The 22,140-nt window shown below is 36.9% G+C and overlaps 1 protein-coding gene across 1 annotated transcript in view; it reads right to left on the reverse strand.

Annotated features, from left to right (window-relative positions):
* Window positions 1–22,140, reverse strand: part of UBASH3A (ubiquitin associated and SH3 domain containing A) — an 829,542-nt gene that overhangs the window by 42,664 nt on the left and 764,738 nt on the right. Inside the window, exon 13 of the mRNA XM_044072932.1 lies at window positions 16,188–16,297. Within this exon, the coding sequence (XP_043928867.1) occupies window positions 16,188–16,297 (110 nt within the window). The remainder of the gene's footprint in view (window positions 1–16,187; window positions 16,298–22,140) is intronic.

Below are 22,140 nucleotides of genomic sequence, written 5' to 3' on the forward strand. Positions count from 1 at the left end.
TGGTAAACCAAGCAATGTCTTGGCCTCTCCCATTAGAGGTCACCACAGCAGATCACTGATCCGCAGATTGATTGGCAGTGGAGTTTTTACGGTGTCAAGTTGCCAGCTTCTATGCCAGTCATAGAAGGTACACACAAACATGCACCTACTGCATATCTTTGAAACTCTATTGACTGCAGGGAGGACATGCAAACTCATCATAGAAGGTGCTCCAGCCAAGAAGTGAACAGAGGATCTCTTACTGTGAAGCGACAATGCTAACCACTACACCACCACATACAAACAGCAGTTTTAAGTGTATATTTGTGTATCTGTTTGCATATATAATTGAAATTTGTAGAAATAAGAATCGGGATACTCACACTAAGATCCCAGACATAACTTGCTTACATTTTGCATTGAGAGAGGCTATTATATCAATAACCCATGGCTGGGTGTGGGTAATGCTGGATTTACCCACAGCTGGCGTGGTTCGGTCATGAGTATGTGGGTAAATCCAGCATTACCCACACCCAGCCATGGGGTATTGTTTTTATACAATGACATTATTTAAGAAAAAAATTAGTTACCTTTCTTAAATAATGTCCTTGAATAACAGTGCTATGCTGCTCTTCTGCATTTCTCCCCGATATCCTGGGGCTTTCAGCTGTACTGCACATGCGTATGGGACTTTCATTATCATGCTTACGCAGTGCATCAGTGATGGGTAAAGGGAGCAATGGAGAAAGGAAGATCTCTGTTGCATTTTTTGTTTGTTTTTAATTTAAAAAAGAAAGAATTCTGGAGACTTTCAATGTACGGGACAGATGGGAGAGAGAAAATAAAAGGATAATCGGGTACATTTCTCTAGTGCTCATAATGTACAGTACCTGATTATCCTTTTATTTTTCTCTGTCCCGTCTGTCTTGTTCTTTTGAAATCTCCAGTTTTTGAAAGTTTATTAAAAAAAATAGAGTTTCTGTAGCATATATTAATAGAAGAAAGTCCAGGCAACCAGACATTTTCTATTGGTATATGCTCGATTTACAATGGGCACGCTGGTTGGGCTGACCAATCTGCATGCTCGTTTTTGAATGTTAATGGCCAGTCATTGTATAATAAGGAGTATATTACTGCATCTGCTAAGGAGAAAATGATATAGAACACTGAAGGAAAATAACTTTGGAGAATGGGTATGCTTAGGAGGGAACAAATAACTGAAATACCTTATATGGAGATATCTGACATAAACTGCTTAGTCATACTAATAACCAAAAGAGCATGGAAAATCAAAGAAGCCTTTGGGGTGCAATATAACTGAATGATGTAGTTGTGAAAATAAGTAAATGTTAAAAGGTCATGTCCTGTGTTTGGTTAGGGAGCTTGGAAATGTAAAGGAACAGCAAGTGTAAGACTAGGAAAGGAAGTTTATGGTCATTTTATAGGTTCTTGGGTATAGATATTAGATATTTAGGCACCAACATCTCCCTCCACACATAGAGTCTTGGGTTGGTGGCTATCCCAAGAGGTTCTTAATAGAGGTAATCTGCCACTAATCACTTTTAGGGCCAGTCCAATGATATCGTCTGGTTAAATGAGTTACTGAAAGTCACAGCTCAAGCAAATGAAAAGTGAATGAATTAATCGCAGGACTGCAAGATGCAGGTTATTATCATCTAATAGCTTTTAATCCTCTTTACTAAATGATCAGACTATGAGATACAACCTGAAAAGTATTGTTGGTTGTAAAGCATCCCTGTAGTCCTCTAGCTAAAAGCCTATGTAGTGATAGAACTGAAGGTGTAGTTATCAGCCAGAGATATTGAAGGCACTGGACAAGGGTTAGAGTAGCAGGTGAACATGTCTTTTCAGTCTTGTGTGGAAAGCAAGCGCAGTCCCTCTAAACTGGCAAATTGGAGAGTGGTCCTCATTTTTTTAAAAAAGAGACCCAGAAGGTGTGTTTAAGTTGTAGGAGTACCAGACTTTTCAGCCTCCCTGGAGCAGCCTATTTCAGAATGCCAGTGAGAAGACTGTAGTGGCTAATATCTACACCTCAAACTGATGAGTCACTGCTGGTGCCATTCAGACTGTGAAACAGTGGACTGATTTGTTACACTTAGGCAGCTTTGGGAGTTATCAGGAGAGTATGCTAATCCAGTCTTCAGATGTGTTGTAAACAAGCTTATAATTACTGTCCGTGGCATATGCTGTGTCAGTTCATGTAGGAATATGGGATATTGGGACTAGTGCTGGTACATATTATCTCATCTCTGTATGACTGAAGTGAGAGTTGTGTTTGTATTCCTGACATTAAACAGAATTCATTATAGGTTGTTCTCAAGCTTTGCCGTGGTGTCTCTTCAAAAAAAAAATCTCATTAATAATATAGATTATTAAGACACTGGTAATTCTGGATTGGAGGGTGATTTTAATAGTTAAAAGGGACATCTCTTTTGGTAGCAGTTGATCTCAACAAATATGATCTCCACTAAGCAGTTAAAATGCGAATTGGCACCAATAAATCTGATGCCATGTTACTTTCAAGAAAAAGACTGGATTGCTCTCTTTAAGCTGGGGAGCCCACAGCTGTCTGAAATCATTGAAGTCTTGTCAACAAATGATGACAAGAGAGCATAAGACTGATATGCTGACTGGGGCAATGACCACAGTCTTGCAAACACAAAACAGAAATGTGATAGTGAACAAGAAACTGAGCTTTCAGAATAATCTCAGTTTTTTAATATCTATCCTTATGGCCATTAGCTGTTAGTGGTTGTCAGAAAATCAAAGCCACAAGTATAAGCAGTGGAAGTGAGGTTTCTGTACATGTTCTCTGGGTTTATCATTCATAACAGAATGAAGAGCTTGGTGATCTGGGAGAGCAGAGCACGGGAGCTACTGCTCCATTAAATAGAGGTGAGCCAACAGTTATGGTCTGGACATCTTAAAAGGGTAGTATGAGTACAGCCCACTAGCAGGAGGCTCCATTCACAAAGCAAACATGGATTATCTTTCGATAAAAACATGCTGCCCATTTTCTTTAATTAAATAGAAGTTACACTCTGTATTAATAACTTAGCCAAGTACTTTAAAAAGTGTCTGGTAGGATTATCTTAGCATTCCAGTTGAAGTTTATAAAATGGAGGCAAGCCCTGAGCAATACTAGTAGTCAAAATTAAATCTATACAGCAATGAAACACTCCCATGCCTAAAGTCAGAAAGGGAAATGAGAGTCCACATTCTGTTTCTTTATGAAGTTCTCAAAAAATTCAGTTTTCCTAGCAAATGTATGAATGCAGTCAGAGTCTTCTATTAGTCTGGGAGCACATGTTGGGTAATATCAGTGGGGATCTACCATCCAATCAACATTTTAACTGGGAATAGAGAAGGTTGCCTGTTATGACACTATTTATATTATAACTTGAACCATTATTTTGTCACATTGTAAATGATTTAAACCATATGGATATAAGCCTTGGTACCACAAAAATCAATATCTTATCATTTGCTGATGGTAATGATATTCTGTTGTACCTAAATTTATTTATTTTTTATGTTTTAATTAACATTTGTATACTGGGGAGGTCTGACTGGGCTATTAGCCCATTTTCAGTGGAGGCCCAGTGAGAAAAGCTCAAAGTACTAGTACAAATTAACAATACTTTATTTATTTATTTTATTTATTTATTTTACATTTGTTTATTAATGCAATATTATTTATCAAATTTTATTTATTTTATTTATTTATTGACATTTGTTAACCGGGTTGGTCCAACCAGGCCAGTAGGCTATTTTCAATGAAGATCTGAGGAGAAAAGCTCCAGATTACATAGAAGTTTTCATACTAAAAATAAAATTCACACTCAAAAATATTACAGTGGAATATGTTAGTACACACTTCAGTAAAGTACAGAGTTAGAATCAAAAAATTAAAACATAAAAAAGTAAAAAAAAAAGATAAGCACTTACTACATAAGCTAAATAGTATTTGTTGATGTTGTAACAATATTATTTAACATATTATACAAATACATGCTATGGAGGAGATGTGTTAATTAGGTAACCTTATAGTAGATACAAATATAAAGATAGGGGAAGGGTATTGTAAACATGTCTAGAGGTGAGAGTATGAAACAGAGAAATGGAGTTTTAGGTTGGGTCATGGCAAGGGCATGGCTTGGTGTTGACAAGATGTAGTTTAAGTTCTTTTGTAAAATGTTGTGGGTGATTAATGGAGCAAATATGTATAGGGAGTTTATTCCAAGATTGGGCCACAGAGCATTTATATAGAAGTTTACCCACATTTATTGGGGATTGTGGATATCTAAGAGTTGTTGGTTAGAGCTATGTATGGTCCAAGATAGGGAGTAGGAGGATTTGAGGGAGGAGAGAGCAGGGCATGATGATGGTTTATATAGAATGGTGTGTAGTATTTGAACTTGTGATAGCATAAGTTGTTGGGGGAGTTTGAGCCATTGGAGGGCATTTAGAGCCTAGCAGTGGTGAGAGTTGAATGAGTAAATTATCAGATAGCCATTTTTTGGTAGATAAGAAGGTATTTTGGGTTAGGGAATGAAGGTCAGAGATGTTGCTGGAGGTGGAGATAAGAGTAGAGTTGTTAGCATATTGGAAGAGGGTGGATTGTTGGCAGGATGTGTATAGTTCATTAGTGAATATATTAAACAGGAGGGGACCCAAGATGGAGCCTTGTGGAAAACCAGATGGTACTGGGATGTAGGGAGAGCAGGATGAGAGCCATCTGATGGCTTGCATAAGTATATCACTAGAATTGACAGAATACATATTTCAGGTATTACAGGTGGGCCATTGGCCATGTGAACCCATGATGACATGTGAACTGAAAGATGACTAGCATAGATTATTTAATAAAGCAACTATACCTTACAAAATATGCAGAGTTCAAGGAAAATGGCAAATTATCAAATACCAGTTTGTGTAAAGAGAAACTTGGTAGAGGGTAGAGATGAAAGAGGTAGAGAGGTGGTAGACGTGAGGAGGTGGTAAAAGCTGGGGCGGATAGATGAAAAGGGGAAAGAATAGAGAGAAAGAACTGATTTACAGATAAATGAGAGAGACAAAGAAAAGGGAAAGAAATAAAAGGAGTCTCTGCTTCAGTCAGCCAGGGGAAGTGCATGAGCAAAGCCAGTTGTCAGTTACATGTGCCCTGAGAGGTTGCATAATAAGCCTAAACAGATCTTTCATAAGTTCACAGGTTTATAGGAGATTACCAGGCTCAAGAGCCCTTACAAGCCAAGCCAAGCCAATTTTACCCATAATTTACCCAATTTTCTCTCCCTAGGCAAAAGATAACAAGGTTCAGCAAGCGGGGTTTGATTATTTTTATAGATTGCCTCTCTCAATAGGGGACATGGGTGCTACCCCAGGAGTGAATCTGCGATTCCCCATCCATCTGTACAGATTGCACTTGAAGATGGTCAGGGAAGGGTTCTCCTTCATGTGAATAGGAAGCCAATTGCAGAGAAGGGGCAATCTCTGGGACAAATATCTGTTTCAGCAGCATGTTCTATTCGTGTCAGAGATCAGATTTTGATCTTTGGAGTGGGAAACCTTCATGCAGTTAATTTTGTGAATATGCAACACTTCCATCAGGGATGGTTCAAAGGCTGATAGGTTAAACATATATCACCCCTCAGTAATTGGTAGGAAACTGAATACAGTGATAGGTCTTTGAATTGGTCCACATACAACAAGTTGATTATATCCTATATTTTTTTGGTGAGAAACCTCTGAGGACACTCCAGCTGTTGCAGGTGCCTGGCAAGGTATATGCCAAAGGGTGCATTGTACTCAATTATTGGTCTGATGAGGGCTGAGTACAGTGGTACCATGACATCCTTAGATCTTGATGCCATGCCCTTACTTATAAGCTGAGGCACACAGATGGATTTACTTATCACCATTGATCCATGGGGGCAAAGTTCAGATTACTATTCATCTGAGTACTCAGATCTCTCACCACTGGGTCCATTCTTTGGGGAGGTGCTATCAATGTTTTAATTTGCAGGGGTATTTGATTTTCCAAAGGATATTAATTATGCACTTCTTCACATTTAGTTTGAGGCCATGGCTCTGACACCAATCATTGGTCTGGTTAGACCTTTCTGTAGGATATCAGTATCATTTGGAGAGTCACTGATTGTCCCCATCTTCCAGTCATCAGAAAACTTTGTCAACTGAAGGTCATCTACATTTGCCTTGAAATCTGAGAAGTATATTGCAAACAGGAGGGGACCCAACTCTGAGCTCTGTGGTACTCCACTAGTGACTGGCCTGTTCCTGGATGTGGATTCCCCCATTACAAATACATGTGTTCTATCTGTGAGTCATTTAGCTATCCATCTGGTGAAGTAGAGGTTTATGCCCAGTTTTGTGGGTTTATCCGTAACACCTGAGTGTGGTATTGTGTCAAATGCCTTGACCAAGTCAAGGCAGGCTGTATGCACTATCTTACCCTCATCTATGACCTTGGTAACTTTCTCAAAGAAGTCCAACAGTCTGAGCAGATAGGACCTGCCCTCGATGAAGTTAAATTGGGTTGGGTCTAGAGTCTGATTTCCTATGTTGATGTTAATCATATCCATGGTTATCCTTTCCATAGTATTGCATATGAGACTAGTCAGACTCATGGGTCAGTAGTTTCCTGGGTCAGTTGATGGTCCTTCTTTGTGCAGAAGGATGACTGATCTTTTCAGCATACATCCACTGAGATATATTATTAGGATTCAGTTCCTAAGATCAAAATATCACTCAAAGAATCTAAATACTTAGGGGTTCAAATGTAAAGAAGGCTCTCTATCTGTTATACAGGTCAATTAAGGTAAGTCAATTAATAAAATAAAGGGGGGTTTGCTGTTGTAGTCTAAATTCAAATTTAACTAATTAGCAAAATCTTTTTTTTTTTACTTTTATAATAATACAATTTAATGTATAATGTATTCTTACTTAATATTTTTCGGAATAACAAAACTCTATGAATTAACATGAACAAACTCTTTGATCCCAAAATCAAAGGTGGCTGAAAATTATCTAACTTTAACCAAACTTTTTAGATAACTAGGGATGCAGCTGATACAGTCTCAAGTTGAACATCTGGGCTTTTCTCACAAAACTGTCCTCCTTCCTGACAAAAAAAGACTATGTATCCTAGATCTTCACTTTTTATTGAAGAAAAAAGATCTATTTAATGAATTTCTTCTTTGGTAACCACTCTTAGATAACCCAAATATCACAATTAGTAGTGAACCACTTTATAATGGAAATTTTCTGCTAGTCTGTGTGTACTTTTTCCATTTAAACTGAAAATACTTGCCAAATATTTCAGCAAACACAAGCCTTGTAAACTAACAGTTTTAAAAAATAAGACAAGGCAAAAATAATCCAAATGCTGTATTTCATAATAAAGGGTCCAAAATCCAAGGAACCAAACCAAAAGTTAAAACATACAGATTTATTGAAGTTAAGCACTTTTGTCCCTACAAATGTGGGACTTCCTCAGAACAATTTAAACACATAAGAAATGTGTATAAATAGACCAACTAATCAATTAATTAAACATATGATACAATCCAATCTAATTAAAATCCTTTAAAAATGTTAATTTAAAATGAATCAAAACCTATCTTGCTCTACAAAACTTGAGGTATTTTCTTAAGAACAGGTGGAATAGAAATATTTTCATTTAACCCAGGCAGCATTCTTAACTGCCACTGTAACTCGCTTCTTTCTATCTGTAATTCCCACCACCCACCCCTAAGGTTCTTGAGAATTACTTCAAGAATTCCAAATCTAAACTTAACAAACCCTTGGCATGGTAACGTATGTTTAAACAGTGCATTATTCAAGTTCTTATTACTAATCGCATGTAAATGCTCATAAATTCTTTTTTCTGAGTTGCCTTTCTGTTTTTCCCACATAATAGAATTCACATGTTTTACAAACTGCTACATAAATGATACCTCTAGTAGTACAATTCCCATTCTTTAAAAAGATAACAAAAGGTGCTTGTGGTAACACCAAAGTCGAGCCTTCCAATATATAAATACATTCTGAACAGGCTCTGCACCCAGTAGTGCCTTTTGCATTAAGTGGAAATGGTGGTGCTGGGTGCTCAAATAAAAACTTAAGATTCCTCTCCATTCTATATACAAACTTATTACCTTCTCCAAGTAGGTTCATAAGGTCATTATTAGTTCTAAAAATCACCCAGTTTTTAGTCATAATTTTTAACTTCTCTAGTACCCTTACACTATGATAAAACCATGTTATTAGTAAACCTCTGTTCAGCATCATATCTGGGGAATTCTAAATTCTCTCTAAGCAGACACAACAAGGGTTTAAATTTAGAATCCCATCCTTGAATGACCTTGCCACTAATTCTATAAATTAAATCACTTGGGTAGCCTCTTTCAAAAAACACCTGCGCTATTTTAACAAGTTTGACTTTAAAACTATGCAAACTGGAGCACATTTGAGCTGCCCAAACCAGCTGACCTTTAAATATATTCTTTTTAATATAACTGTGATGACTACTTTGGTAGTCCAAGTAATTATTAAAAAAATGTTTCTTCCCTAAAGATTTTTGAAACGAAAATCCTATTTGTATAATCCTTGTACAAAGTAGCATCCAAATAATCAATACTAGTATTTGAATGAGTACTAGTGAACTTGAAGAGTGGAGAAATATTTTTTAAAATTGGTGAACTGGTCTGTGGCCTTTGTTCTATAAAATGTCATCCAAATAATGCAAATAAACAACCCTTTCCTCCTTAAATTTAGAATTAAATGCATATTTCTCCTCCCAGGCATACATCACCAGGTTTACATAAATGGGGGCACAACTTGCCCCATTGCAACACCCTTAAACTATTTGAAAAATTCTCCCTCGATGGTGAAAAAATTATTATCCAAAATAATTTCCATTACTTCTAACACAAAATTAGTCATGGAGTTACTAAGGCTAGTCAATTTTCTAATGGCCTTAGAAAATTGAACAAGCCCTTCATTGTGGGGTATAGAGGTAAAAAGATCTATAACATCCACTATATTTCAGCCACAATCCTGACTAAACCACTTCTGCTTGATTCTTGAAAGAAAATCCCACAAATCCTTCAACAAGTATGGAAGTAGTGGTATTTTTCAACAACCTGTCTATAAAGACTCCAAGGGGGTATATTGAACTATTGTGTGCCACAACTATAAATCTGAAAGAAGGGTGCAACACATTTTTGTGAACTTTTGGAATACCAAAGGCTTGTGGTATAAGTGGATGCTCATTCCTCAAAAACTGTAGTAGATCCTCTGAAATAACCCCCTGATAAAGTACATCCTCAAGAAAAATTTGAATTTTCCAATGTGTTATCATAATCTCATTATGTGAAATTTCCAAGTATTTTTCTGTATCATAAAAAATCTCTAACATTTGTCCAATTTAATCGATTTTGTTCACTAGAACAACCCCTCTTCCCTTGTCAGGTTTCATAATGCAAAGGGTATCTTTAGTTCTAAGGTATCTTGGACTCTTGTTCAGTCAGATTAAAAAAAACTGCATTGCTTTTTACTAATTAATGTATAAATATCTGCTGCACAAACTTTTTCATATGCCACAATCGTAGGGTGAATAGGGGGATTAAAAAAGCTTTTTCTCTTAAAAACTTGACCATCTACTATGAATTGTAGACCACTTGATTGTGAAACATTACCTGTAGAGTCAACGTCTTCAAAAAAAGTTTAAGTTCTGTTAATACCTCAGTAACCCCAACTTTAAAGGAAGGAATACATTTAAACCCTTTTTAAAAAGAGAGAAATGGGTTTGTTTAATATCCATATCTGTGTAATTAAAAATGTTAAAACCATGAGAGGATACCCTTTTACCTTCAAAACCTAAATAAATAAATAAAAATTAAACAACTACCACTTCAATGATAGTATATGTATAGGTTTAACCTATACATATACTATTATTGAAGTGGTAGTTGTTTAATTTTTATTTATTTATTTATTTATTGACATTTGTTAACTGCATTAGTCCAACTGAGCTAGGGACACATTTCCCGTGGAGACCCAAGGAGAAAAGCTCCAGAAGTATTATATATTTTTACAATAAAAATCAAATCAAAAATAAGAATAAGAGTAAAAAAATAAAATCACCATGAAACATAATAAAATAAATCAACAGTTAGAGAATATCTGTACATAGAGTAGTTTAAATAACAATTGACAGGTCTAGAGAATATCACACATGAAATACATACAAATAGATAAACCATTCAATAATTGTTTTTATAAATAAAGATATATATGAATATATATGCTATGGAAGTGAGGGGAGAGGGAGGTATACAGGTATGTGAGGCAAGTACTAGAAAGTAAAGAGTAGAATAGGGAAAAGGAGTTAAAGTTGAGAAGAGATAAAGCTAGATCAAGTGGGGGTTAGACAAGTGCAGGAGCATGAACTCTGAAGAAAAATTTTAAGTTCTTTTTTGAACAAGTGTTTCTGATGAATGCTTCTTCTGTTTCAAGGAAGTGTGTTCCAAGCATGTGCAACAGAATATTTGTAGAGGGACTTTCCTATATTTTTATTGGGTTTATATATGCCAATGAGGTGTTTGCTGGAAGTACGGAAGTGCTGATGGGGGTTGTAGTAAGAGACTAGGTTGGAGATGGAAGGGTAGGAAGAGGAGTCATTTAAGATAGTGTAATATGAAGTTGGGGTAGAAGTAGTTGTTTAGAGAGTTCTGGCCATTGGAGTGATTTAAAGGTGAGACAGTGGTGGGATTTATAGGGGAGATTAGAGGGAAACCTGGCTATTTTGTGATACGTTAGTAAGGACGGGGTAGCATAGAGAAGACACGGTAGAAGAAGGGACTGAGTGAGGGAAGGCTTGGAAGAAGGTGACAGAAATTTCTGGTTGTGATAGAGAACTCCGAGTTTCTGGTGGGTCTTTTTTATACATTGTTGGATATGAATATTGAATTTTAGTTCATCATTAATAATTACTCCAAGCAGTTTGATATGGAGTTCAGGATTGATCTATCTAGGTGACAGAGAAAGAGGGTTTGTGCTGGACGAGTGTTTTAGGGAAGAAGAGAAGGAGTTTGAGTAAAGGTGAGTAATGCAGTGGCTGTGCTATGGTGGGGTCTAAAGCAGTGTTGGGTAGGAGTAAGGAGATTTCTGTCAAGAAGGTGTTTGATTAACTGAGCATGGATGCACTTTTCTAAAATTTTAGAAAGGGGGGACAGGATAGCAATGGGTCTAAAGTTAGAGGGATCAGTAGAGTTGCTGCCTTTATGAAGAGGGGTTGTATAAAAGGATTTCCAGATATCTGGGACAAGGGCCTCAGAGATGGAATGATTAATAAGTATAGTGACAGGGTAGGCGATGGATTGTGCAGCTATTTTTAGGAAGTAGGAGGGTGGTTGGTCAGCAGAGATGGAGCAAGGCTTAAGTTTATTTAGAAGAGATTTAATAATGGTAATTGGGACTGGCTAGAAAGATATTCAGTGTCATTCCAGAGGGATCCAGTATGTGTCAGCATGGGACAAGATGCCCATGGCTTATCCATACTGATTAAAGCCCATGCAACTCACATAGTGGCTTTTTATGCAGAATCCAGCTAATGGACATCCCCAAGTAACTAACACATCAAATCAAAAACCGAATCACATTAAGGTGGCTTTACTAAATGTCAGAAGTTTCAACAACAGACAGTCTAACCTTGAGACTATCCTGCATTCAAAACATCTCCATAACTATCTAATTGCTGAAACTTGGATTAAATGTTCAGAAAGCAATCTCTAAAAACTGGGATGTTCCAGCTACCATACCTTCAGACTTAATGACAACTCTGGTGACATCTACCTATTTATTAGGGACCAATATCAGTTATCAGCACTCAGACCCTTAGAGATCTACAACTGCAACTCACTGAACTCCAAATTACACTAAAGAGGAACTGCTATCAGTTTATAGCCTGCTACAGAACACCTTCTATATCCATTGGAAATCATGTAGGCTTTCTAAATGTACTTAATGAACTCCTTATAAACAAGAACTCCATTATTCTGGGAGCCTTTAACTACCTGTCAGTACTCCACTGATGTAGGCTACACCTAGAAGTTCTTAGATTTAACAAACAAAAAGTCCATGCACCATATTTTTAATGCTTTCAGTTGAGGACATAATATTCTTGTCCTGTTCCTTATGAATATAACATATTCATGTACTATTACCCTGGTATCTATTTCTTCAGTTAAGTCAGATCATACACTAGTTACCTCCACATTCAAAATTTCTTAACCCACTGAAACCAATACCTCATAATTCAGATATTTCAAATGTAATAATGCATCAATTTCTATGATGAAGTTTCAAAATTCAGTTACAACAGCATCACCCTAGATGTTGTCAGGGAAAGTAGTATAACAAAGGATTTCTATGCCTATTTAAATTAATGTGCAGAACTGGCAGCCCTAATCACATCTAAATATAATGAGAAATTTAAAAACAAATCACCTTGGTGTCCCACCAACATAAATAAACTCTACAATAATAGAAAATAAAACTCCTTAAAGTAAACAACATATAAAAACACAACCCTAGCAAGGCTAACATCATTACATTGATTAGAAAACTTGAAAATACTATTAGGTCCACCAAAACAGCCCATGGACTTAGGTTAGCACTTGAAGCTAAGGGCAATTAGACATCCTTTCTTAGCTGTATTACAAAACTGAGAAATAAAATGCAGCAGAGCTCTGAACTTATTCACAATTTACCACATACCCTGATCCAGTAGACAGTGCCAATATACTAACAAATAAATTCATTATGAATTTTACCACATAGATGTCTATCGAAATCCTAATTATCCCTGAATCTCTTGGACCTGACTGAAGGTGCTCTCCAAGACTAAACATACTTCCTCAATGGGACATGACAATATACCTGGCTGTTTTAATAAACAGTACTAAACAATTGTTGGCAGTGCCATTCCTAACATGAGTTTAGGCAGTGGTTTTCTCCCTAAGGTTTAGCGCACAACATTAGTGATGCCATTCCACAAAGGTGGAACGGCATCACTAATGTTGTGCACTAGTGATGCCATTCCACAATGGTGGCCCCAACACTGACCCCCTGGAGTTATAGACCCATCAACCTGACAAGTCTTATTTGCAAAGCCATGGAACATATAACTATCCTTAACAGCCAGACTCACAGTTTGGCTTTGTTAAGGGTAGATCCTGTCTAATTTAGTATCCAATTAATCTAATTAACTTCTTTGAAAGGGTAGCACAGGCTGGTGATAACAGTCATGCTGTCCACACAGGGTACCTTGACCTGGCCAAGGGGTTTGTCACCATCCCCCATGCTAGTACAGACAGTAAGCTTAATGCATTGCAAATAGATTTCTATGAAGTAAGGTGAATAGCAGATGTCTAACAGAGGGAGAACTCACTTGGTGTGGATATCAGGAGCTTTATCAGAGGTTATGAAGGTGACCAGTACAGTTCCACAGGGCTCAGTGCTTGGACCTATTTTGTTCATCATTTAGTTTTCTGATGGACAGACCATGCACCAAGACCTCTAGCTAACTAAGTATGCAGATGACTGTAAACTGAGAGCCACTGTCAAGCCTCCTATGATGCCAAAGCCCTTCAGAAAGAACTGACACTTGTAAATACCCGGTGCATTAAAAATGGGCTCAGATTAAATGCTGAAAAGTACAATATTGTCACATTTAGTAAACAGTCCCTCTACCCAGCATACAACATAGGGAATAACCTACTCAAAAACAAGAACATTATTAAAGACCATGGAACCTAGGTTGATAATCCCCTTTCCCATGATCATCATGTAATGAAAGAAGTTAGAACCTCCTTCTGCTTAACACAGATGATTCCCAAGGGAACATCATCCTGATATAAGGAGATTATTGTCTCTTATATTCAGCATTGATTGGGAAATTTTTGGATACAATGCCCCCTTTGGGATGCATCTCACATAGCAAACAACTAGAAAGACACCAGAGGTTCCTAGCTAAGAAGATTACTACCTTAAAAAGACTGAAAGTACTAGCTCTTTATTCAATATCTTATCAACTTCTGAGGGGAAATCTATGCCTTATCTTCCATGCCATTAGAAACCCAGTGGTTATGGATCTTTTGTCGTTCCACAAATCAAATAGTCATACACACACCAGAACCAGTGATCTAAATTTTCATCAGCAAATAAATAAAAACTGGTGGAGAGATTGGCTCATTACAGAACACCTTCTGGAATAGACTCCCACTGCAAAGCAAGGAGTGTGATAACTGAAGCTAGATGACTAGATGGGTATTCACAAGTTCTTCCTGGCTTGACTGGTTTAGCCTGGGTATTAGAATGGTGGAAATGGTCACAAGACTAGTTGCCTTGTATTTCCTACTAGACCTATGATTTCTGTTTCCACATTTGCTAAAACTAATGATGTCTGCAATGGTCTGAACAAATGTTTTGATCATGTGATCTTAAAATTAACAACATTAAAGTAAGGTGCATGTGTGGGGAGTGAGGCTTTGCTGCTGCCTCCCCATTTACAAAGCCAATATGTCAGTCACTTTAATGCCAGTAAAATTTTATTTCAGCGAAATACCTACTACCCACTTCTTTTACAGTTTGAGAAGGATATAGACTGCTTGATTAAATCTCATTTTGCTGGGACCAGTCAACTAATCATCATTTTGGCATACATTTCGTCTTAATACAATTATTATTTTTTTTGGGGAACAAAACCTCATACATTCCTCATACAGAAGGAAAGCCTTGCATGCCTCCCTAATTTATATATAAAAACATCTAAAGTGTAAGTGAATATTATTTCAGAAAGGTGGTCTTGACCAAATAACTTCAAGACAGGCTTTGAAAAAACAACCATTTCCCCTTGAAAATGATTAGTTGTTTTTTCTTCCAAAGATAAAAGAGGGGAAATTTGCATCTATTTATTTTATGACCTTGAATAGATTTGTTGGTTAGTAAAGAAAAGCAGGAAAAGCAGGACTTTACTCAGCTTAAGCATACTAAGTCTTCTCTTGATACGACAGGAGGACAGACATCATACCTCTGAAATGTACAGATTTTTGCAGAATGTTCAGATTTTTCCCTCATATTTTTGGTCTTTTTCTTACAAAATCTGTGGTTTTCAGGCAAATAAGACTGGCATTAATACATGATTATATACATTTGCATTGCAGACTTTATATACTTCAGAAAATGAATGCCAATGCAAATATTTTTATTCTAGTAAGTTTACAGCAATATTTACAATTTGTCCCTCACACACGTTTACACTGATGGTTGATGTCAGCCTTCACTTGCAACAACTAAATGAGTTTATGAAATGGTGTACTGCATTAACATCCCATGCTTGCAGAAACATTCATGTTTAAGGCTTAGATTTTATAACAAGGTTATAAATCCTATATGTTGCCTTTGATAGCTTTATTTAGGTAATAGCCTTTTCATGTTTTTAAACAAATTGTTGAAAGGAAAAGTTAAAGGACAGAAAAGCTGCATTGTTTCTTAATGGCCATGCTATGCCCTATGTGTAGCTTTGCAAGACAGATGGAGAGGAATCACCAACCTCACTGGAATAATAATATAAACATTTTATAACTGGAATCTAAATGAAGTTTGTTAACTTTATATTTATTTAGTACAGTGAAGAGGTGAGATAGGTACAACACACTCTAGAGTAGTACTGACAATTTCCCAAGACAAATGTTACCTTATTCTGGAGTTAATCATTTTTTTACCTGCTATATACAAAAAGCAGTGTTTTATCCACTGATTAATGAATGAAACTATAACTGGGACTATTAAAAGCATTTTGAGGTGGAAGGCAATAGACAAGATGGAATAAAAAAGTTGGGACGATTTGTAAGCATAGATGAGAATTGTTAATATAATTCTTGGATCATAGCCATTGTATAACTAAAGTAACACAAAAATGTTAAGTATAAGCAAGGTAGATATAAGACATGAGGTGTATGTGATTTTGTGCACCATGCATGAGGACTACACTGCTTATAAACTTGCAAATAAGGTGAAGATGAAATAAAAGGTGAAAATATTAAAAAGGCAGCATGGCGTTCTTATCAGCCTATAATAGCTATGCACAGACAAATCTTTACCTTTCTAACCATGTCAGCAAAGTCCTTGGAATCCTTAGGTGGGAGGCTCACCACTGGTCGAGTGAAAGAATCAAGACCTGAGGAATGACCAATGACTAAAATACTATCACCTGTGAAGGGATGAAAATAGAATTACATTAAAATAGTTATCAATATAGAGATCTGGAATATACTGTTCATTGAATTTATAGCAATTGTTAATCATATCAAAGTTTATCATTATGGTCTAAGCAAGAAATTAAAAACCCAACTGATGAGAACTACATTGAATCATTTCTGGAATCTTGACCTGTTATCATGCTCACATCTAAGGATTGAAAGGCATTTCCTCAATCACATGCTTTTAAAAGAAATGTAGCAGGCATAGTCTTCAAAAACATTTTTTCTGTACCTGTAAGCCCTATTCTCCAGACTCAGTGCAAGGGTTTCATTGCCCCTCACCCTATGCATAATTTAATAATTTCTGATGTCACTAAACATTGGAAGTGCAACACTTAACTGCAGGAACCTTGTTTGAGCAGTATGGATTTCAGCAAAATGCAAAATGCTGAGTACTTGGTCATCACTCAGATGTCTGTAAACTCCTGTTACCAAATGCAGTGACTAAGCAAACTTTCATTGACACTCAGTGAATTCAACAGTGAATAATGCATGCATCTTTATTTTAACATGCAAGGCTACTGATTAAGAAATGTAGGATATTTTACCTAATGATTTGTTTGTATATTCTGATAAAATATTAAGCAATTCAAGGTACTTTATCAGTGACCCACATAAAGATAAAGAAATGTAACTGCCAGATGTTGCCGTTTAGCATGAGTACAGATGTAGAAAAGGTATACTTGGAAGATAAAGTGTACCTATGGTTGTGAGAGAGAAAGTAGGACAGCAGACAGATTTATAAGTGAGTAGAAAAGTTGAATAGTTGTTTCAAAGGTATCAGAATAACTCTATTTTACATAAACAGAACATGCTGTTGGGTATTTAGTTCATGATTAGGATGTCAAGGGACACAGAATGGTGGTTGGCATGATGTGATAAGAAGTTCAGGTAGTTACAACGTACATTCCACAACCCTCTTCTCCTTTTTTAACATCTTCCTTAATAGAGACTGCTTCTCCCTTCTTAGATAAACATCATTCATTCTTATAGGTTTTTTTTAACCTTGATTGTAATGTCACTTGTTGGCCTTACGTGATCCTGGCCTGTTAATCATGACTTAGTTTATACATGCCAAAATTCCTTCTCTCGCAAAAACATTTCCTTCTGTCTTCAATGACTGTTGCTCCATTCTGGCTAACATTAATTACAAGAGATTCAAATCTTCTGGCATCACCACCTCATTTAGATAGAAAAATGGAAAAGTGGTACCAAACAGACAATATGTTATTTTCTTAATTTTCACCTTCCTTTTCAGAAAATTTACTTTGTGATGTGTAAAAATCAACTTAGACGGTGTTGTTTTGGGGGACTGCACCTGAATTTAAATTAACTTTGATGGAAAGAATACACCTACTCTAGTTTAATTCTAAATAGTCCAATGCCTCAGAGAAACATGAGAGCTACATTGGCTCATAAATATTTGAAAAAATAGAATGAACACTAGTAAAGAATTCAATATTAAAGGATGAAAAAATTACGCTCATCATACTGATCACTGCTGCAGTAGTCAAATTTATATGGATTATATTCTGCATAGGACAGAACAGATGGCTAGTTTCCAAAGCTTAATAGCACCTTCCACATGTCCAAACTGTCAGACAGCTCCAGCTGAGCTGAATAAAAGACCGATTTGGGTGCTAAGCCTTTCAGAGTTTTCCTGCCACTGAAGAGAGAACTCCTCTGCAGACTTCGAGAAACAACAGTTGGCTTGTGCTGTTCCATTCTGGGCAGATAAGCTTCCTTTGGGGAAAACCTTCCACTTATTACTTTTAATGTTTATATTTACTTTCCTGTTTAGGAAAGTATGTTTTAAGCCAAGAATGTCTTTTTACTGAGTGTCAAGCATCTTTACTGTACTTATAAAAAGGGGGATACTTTTGTTTTTGACAGTTTAAGCATTGATTTAAACATTCTTGAACTGTTTTTTTTCCTGTGGAGAAACTGCATTTAATTTCATTTTTGAGACAGATAAAGTGTAGTAGTGTGTTTTTACTGTGTTTTTATTGGGAAAAGTTACTTTATACTGATTTTAAAATTTTACTGGCCTGTGATGTTTAACTGCGGTGGTGGTGCTGCGGTAGTGTTGTCACCTCACAGTAAGACGTTGTCCTGTTCGATTCTCAGCTAGAGCGTCTTCTGTGTGGAGACATGCATGAATGGGCGTACCTTCGTTGAAGGTTGTGCGTCAGGGCCAGCAACTCGGCATGTAAAAATCTACTGCCAATCATTAGCGGACCGGAGTAATGCTGTGGCAACCCCTAACCGGGAAAAGCCGAAAGACACAACAACTGGCTTGTGATGTTTAGTTTCCCCAACAAAGCACCATTTTCAGTTTCATCATGGAACAAACCACTGGACTTATAGTCAATCCATCTTCCAGCCACAAAAAGAAAAAGCTCATTAAAAAATTTCCCACCACAGCAGGCCAACAGTTTGACTCATCTGCAGATGGGTGACTCTGCTGTGGCCTAAGCTGGTTCCTCAGACCACTCATCTTTTTCCCTGGACCCCTCTAGTCTTGCCCATACAGCCACTATAGACCAGGGGCTAGCCATGTCCTCTGCAGCTGTAAGGGTCCCCCTAAGTGAGCAAGTGAAAGCCACTTTTGGGCAATAATGGAGAACACCGGACTAAGACAGTGCTTTTTTGTGATGTTTGAAATGTTATGGCAGAAACATAGCTTTGCACATGCACACTACTGTCCTAACATTTTACATCACGATTGCTGATGTTCTCTGTTAATGTCATGAAATATCTAAAAACACTTATTCTTTAAAATATAATGTTACACTGTAAGTATGTGTTTATTAAATTTCATTCTAGCAACAATTTTAAATAAAGTGAGATTTAAGAAATATATTTTTGTAGTTAATTATGAATTTTCAACTGTATGTGTAAAATTTTACACTGATTCTTGAAGTAAACAATGTTAACAATATAAAATGAAATTAGTAAAACAAATAAATATATAAAAATATTATTTGTAACTAATGTGTCTGTAATGGAGAACACTGGACTATATGACTCCAGAATTGTTGCTAGAATAAAACTGTATAGCTTTTAGGCATTAGTTCAATTGATTCCTATATTTTATTCAGTATTATTCTCCTTCTGGAAAAATAGCTTTTACACAATGCTGATGGTTTCAAGTGGCGATGGACTGAACTTGTCACATTCATATTCACAGACACGAGTTACGCTCAGTCCAGTGTTCTCTATTATTGCCCACTTTTGGTAATGTTGGGAAAAGGTGTAGAAAAGATGCCCCTGCTTAGCCAGAATGTTGTGCCCATCCTAGGGAAGCTGTAGCTACCATTAATAACCCTGTTTGACTAAACTCTCCTGTCAAAAAGAAACAGAAAACTAAACTTGCACCTTCTAGACAGAAGTAATTTATTAAGTTTGTCTCATGATCTGGTAGGTTTTTGGTAAAAGAAAAATAGATACCTCTTTTTCTGAATAGATTAAAAAAAATAAATCTGGAGAGGAATGTGATAGGACAAATATGTTTTTCTCCACTGATTTGTGATTTAGAGGAGAGCATGTTATCTGAATCTACCTGTCAAGGATTCTGTTTCTCTGAGACTATTTCAAGAATGTGCCAGTATTTTCAGTGGGGAAACACTGAGGTTTTTTAGTACCTAAGAAAATACTGTGAATTGTTAAAGCTGGAATTCCTAGAACCTCCGCCCATCTCCCAGAGTTAACACTGGAGATGTGTTTGTCATAGTCTGTGGTTTCCCTGGTAGCAGCTCCCTATCTGTACCTAAGAAAGCAGCTAGAACATGCTAAGTTCCTCGGTTTTTCAAATTTTTATACACTTGTTCCAGACTAGACCTAGCAGCTACAGCTTTAGTTAATCCAGCTGCCGCCAAGCATTTTCGTAATTCTAATCCTTCTCCATCTGACGAGCATGGTAAAACAATTGATAAGCTTAGAGAAATATATGTATGCTTGTACAACTTTAAATTTTAGAATTTTGAATTGTCAAGCTCATACGTTAACATTTTTTTCCGACTAATTGTGAAAGTACGAGAAACGTTTTAACTGCAGTTTCTGCTTGTCAGGAAAAATCTGCTTTCTGCTGTTTAGTTTCATCAGTTTCTGAGGTCACTATTTATTGTTTAAAGTGTGTTTATAGCTCTGTAGATACTACATCCAAGGCTGGTGCCACTGGTCAATGGTACTATGTTGAGGAGGTTTGCCTGGCTGCATTCTCAGAACCTCCCAGAAGATGTAAAATGAGATTTTAAATTCTCCTTTGGATAGTTATTTAGTTTTTGGATCCTCTGATGCAGAGGTTATAAAAAAAGTGATGAGAGGGGTAAACTGATACAGGGAATCTTAGATTTTTTCAGCCCTTCTCAAAATTTTCCAAGGGATTTTCTGCTCCCTCGTCCAATTTGTCTAGAAACAAAGCAGTCTCAGCAAAATGCTGGTAAGTAGAAGTTTAAAAAACAATGGCAGGGAGTTTCCAAAAAGAAAGTAGGAAGCCCCAGAACAAAGGACAGTCAAGCAAGTCAGAATGACTGTATAAGGGACCTTGTTTCCTCTGCCCCCCCCCCCCCAGACAGTCCATTATCCCTTCCAGAAGGTCTGAATCTCCATTTTTGTCTTTGGCTAAAGATTGTTTTAGACAAATGGGCTCTGATTCAATAGGGTTACAGATGGCAGTTTCTTCAGGTTTTACATTAGCAGTTCTCTGCCTTACCCTTTGAGCTGTCCACTGCTCTGAGAGTGATCACAATGTGTCTAGCTCAACTTATAGCTCATTGTAGGCTACAGAGTATCCGCATTTTTCCATACTTAGATATTTGTGAAGTGTCAGGGATCTCTCACTTGGATGAAATATCTCATATGCAGGCTGGGATTCCAAGAGAACATTCAAAAGTTATTTTTGACTCCTTCACACAGGATTGTTTTCCTTGGGTGTCTGCTAAACACCTCAGTATGAAGACCTTTCTTCCACAGGAAAAAATTGATCTGTATTTAAATCTGTTCCAGGAGTTTTTAATTCAGACTTTGGTGACCGTGAGGAAATTCCTCAGGATTCTGGATCTCATGGTCTTTATGATTCTCATGATACCTCTGACAAGACTCCACATGAGAAATATACAGTGGTATCCAAAGTCTCTTTGGTCTCATCTCCAACATCCATTATCATTTCAGTTTCCAGTTCTGGGATTTGTGAGAAAATAAATCACTTTGTGAAGACATCAAATATCCCTGAATCCAGGTCATCTCCTTCTCCCATCATGCTCCAAAGTAGTCGGTCACCAGAGATGCCTTGGTTTTGGTTGGCGAGCAGTGTCAAGGGGGATGAAATGTAAAGTGTTTGGGAAAACAAAAATGGACACAAGCATATAAACATAAAAGAGATGCTTACTGTTATGAAGGCACTGAACTCTCCGAATCATCTTTGATCCTCAGGAACTCTTTAGGTCATTACAGTTAATAATAGTGATGTGATACATAAACAAGCGGGGGGGGGGGTGATCACGTCTTACCCTCTATGCAGATTAGCCATACTAGCATGGAATATAGCTTTACAACACAATCTCACTCAGCATTCTAAATTCTGTTGAACAGAATTGCATGGCAGGCATGGTGATCAGGAGAAAGGCAGACCCTCCAAAAATGGAAACTAACTTGGTGGGGGGGAGGGGGGTTCTTCTAAGATTTGATCCATCTGTGGTTTTGTCTTCTCATTGAACAATCAGCTCACACAATTCTGCTCCAGAACTCAACTATGCAAGGAGGCCTGGACAACAGATGTATTTTCTTTTCATTG

This window comes from Protopterus annectens, chromosome 5.part1 (assembly GCF_019279795.1).
Source record: "Protopterus annectens isolate FY-2018-M chromosome 5.part1, PAN1.0, whole genome shotgun sequence".
Lineage (NCBI taxonomy): Eukaryota > Metazoa > Chordata > Ceratodontiformes > Protopteridae > Protopterus > Protopterus annectens.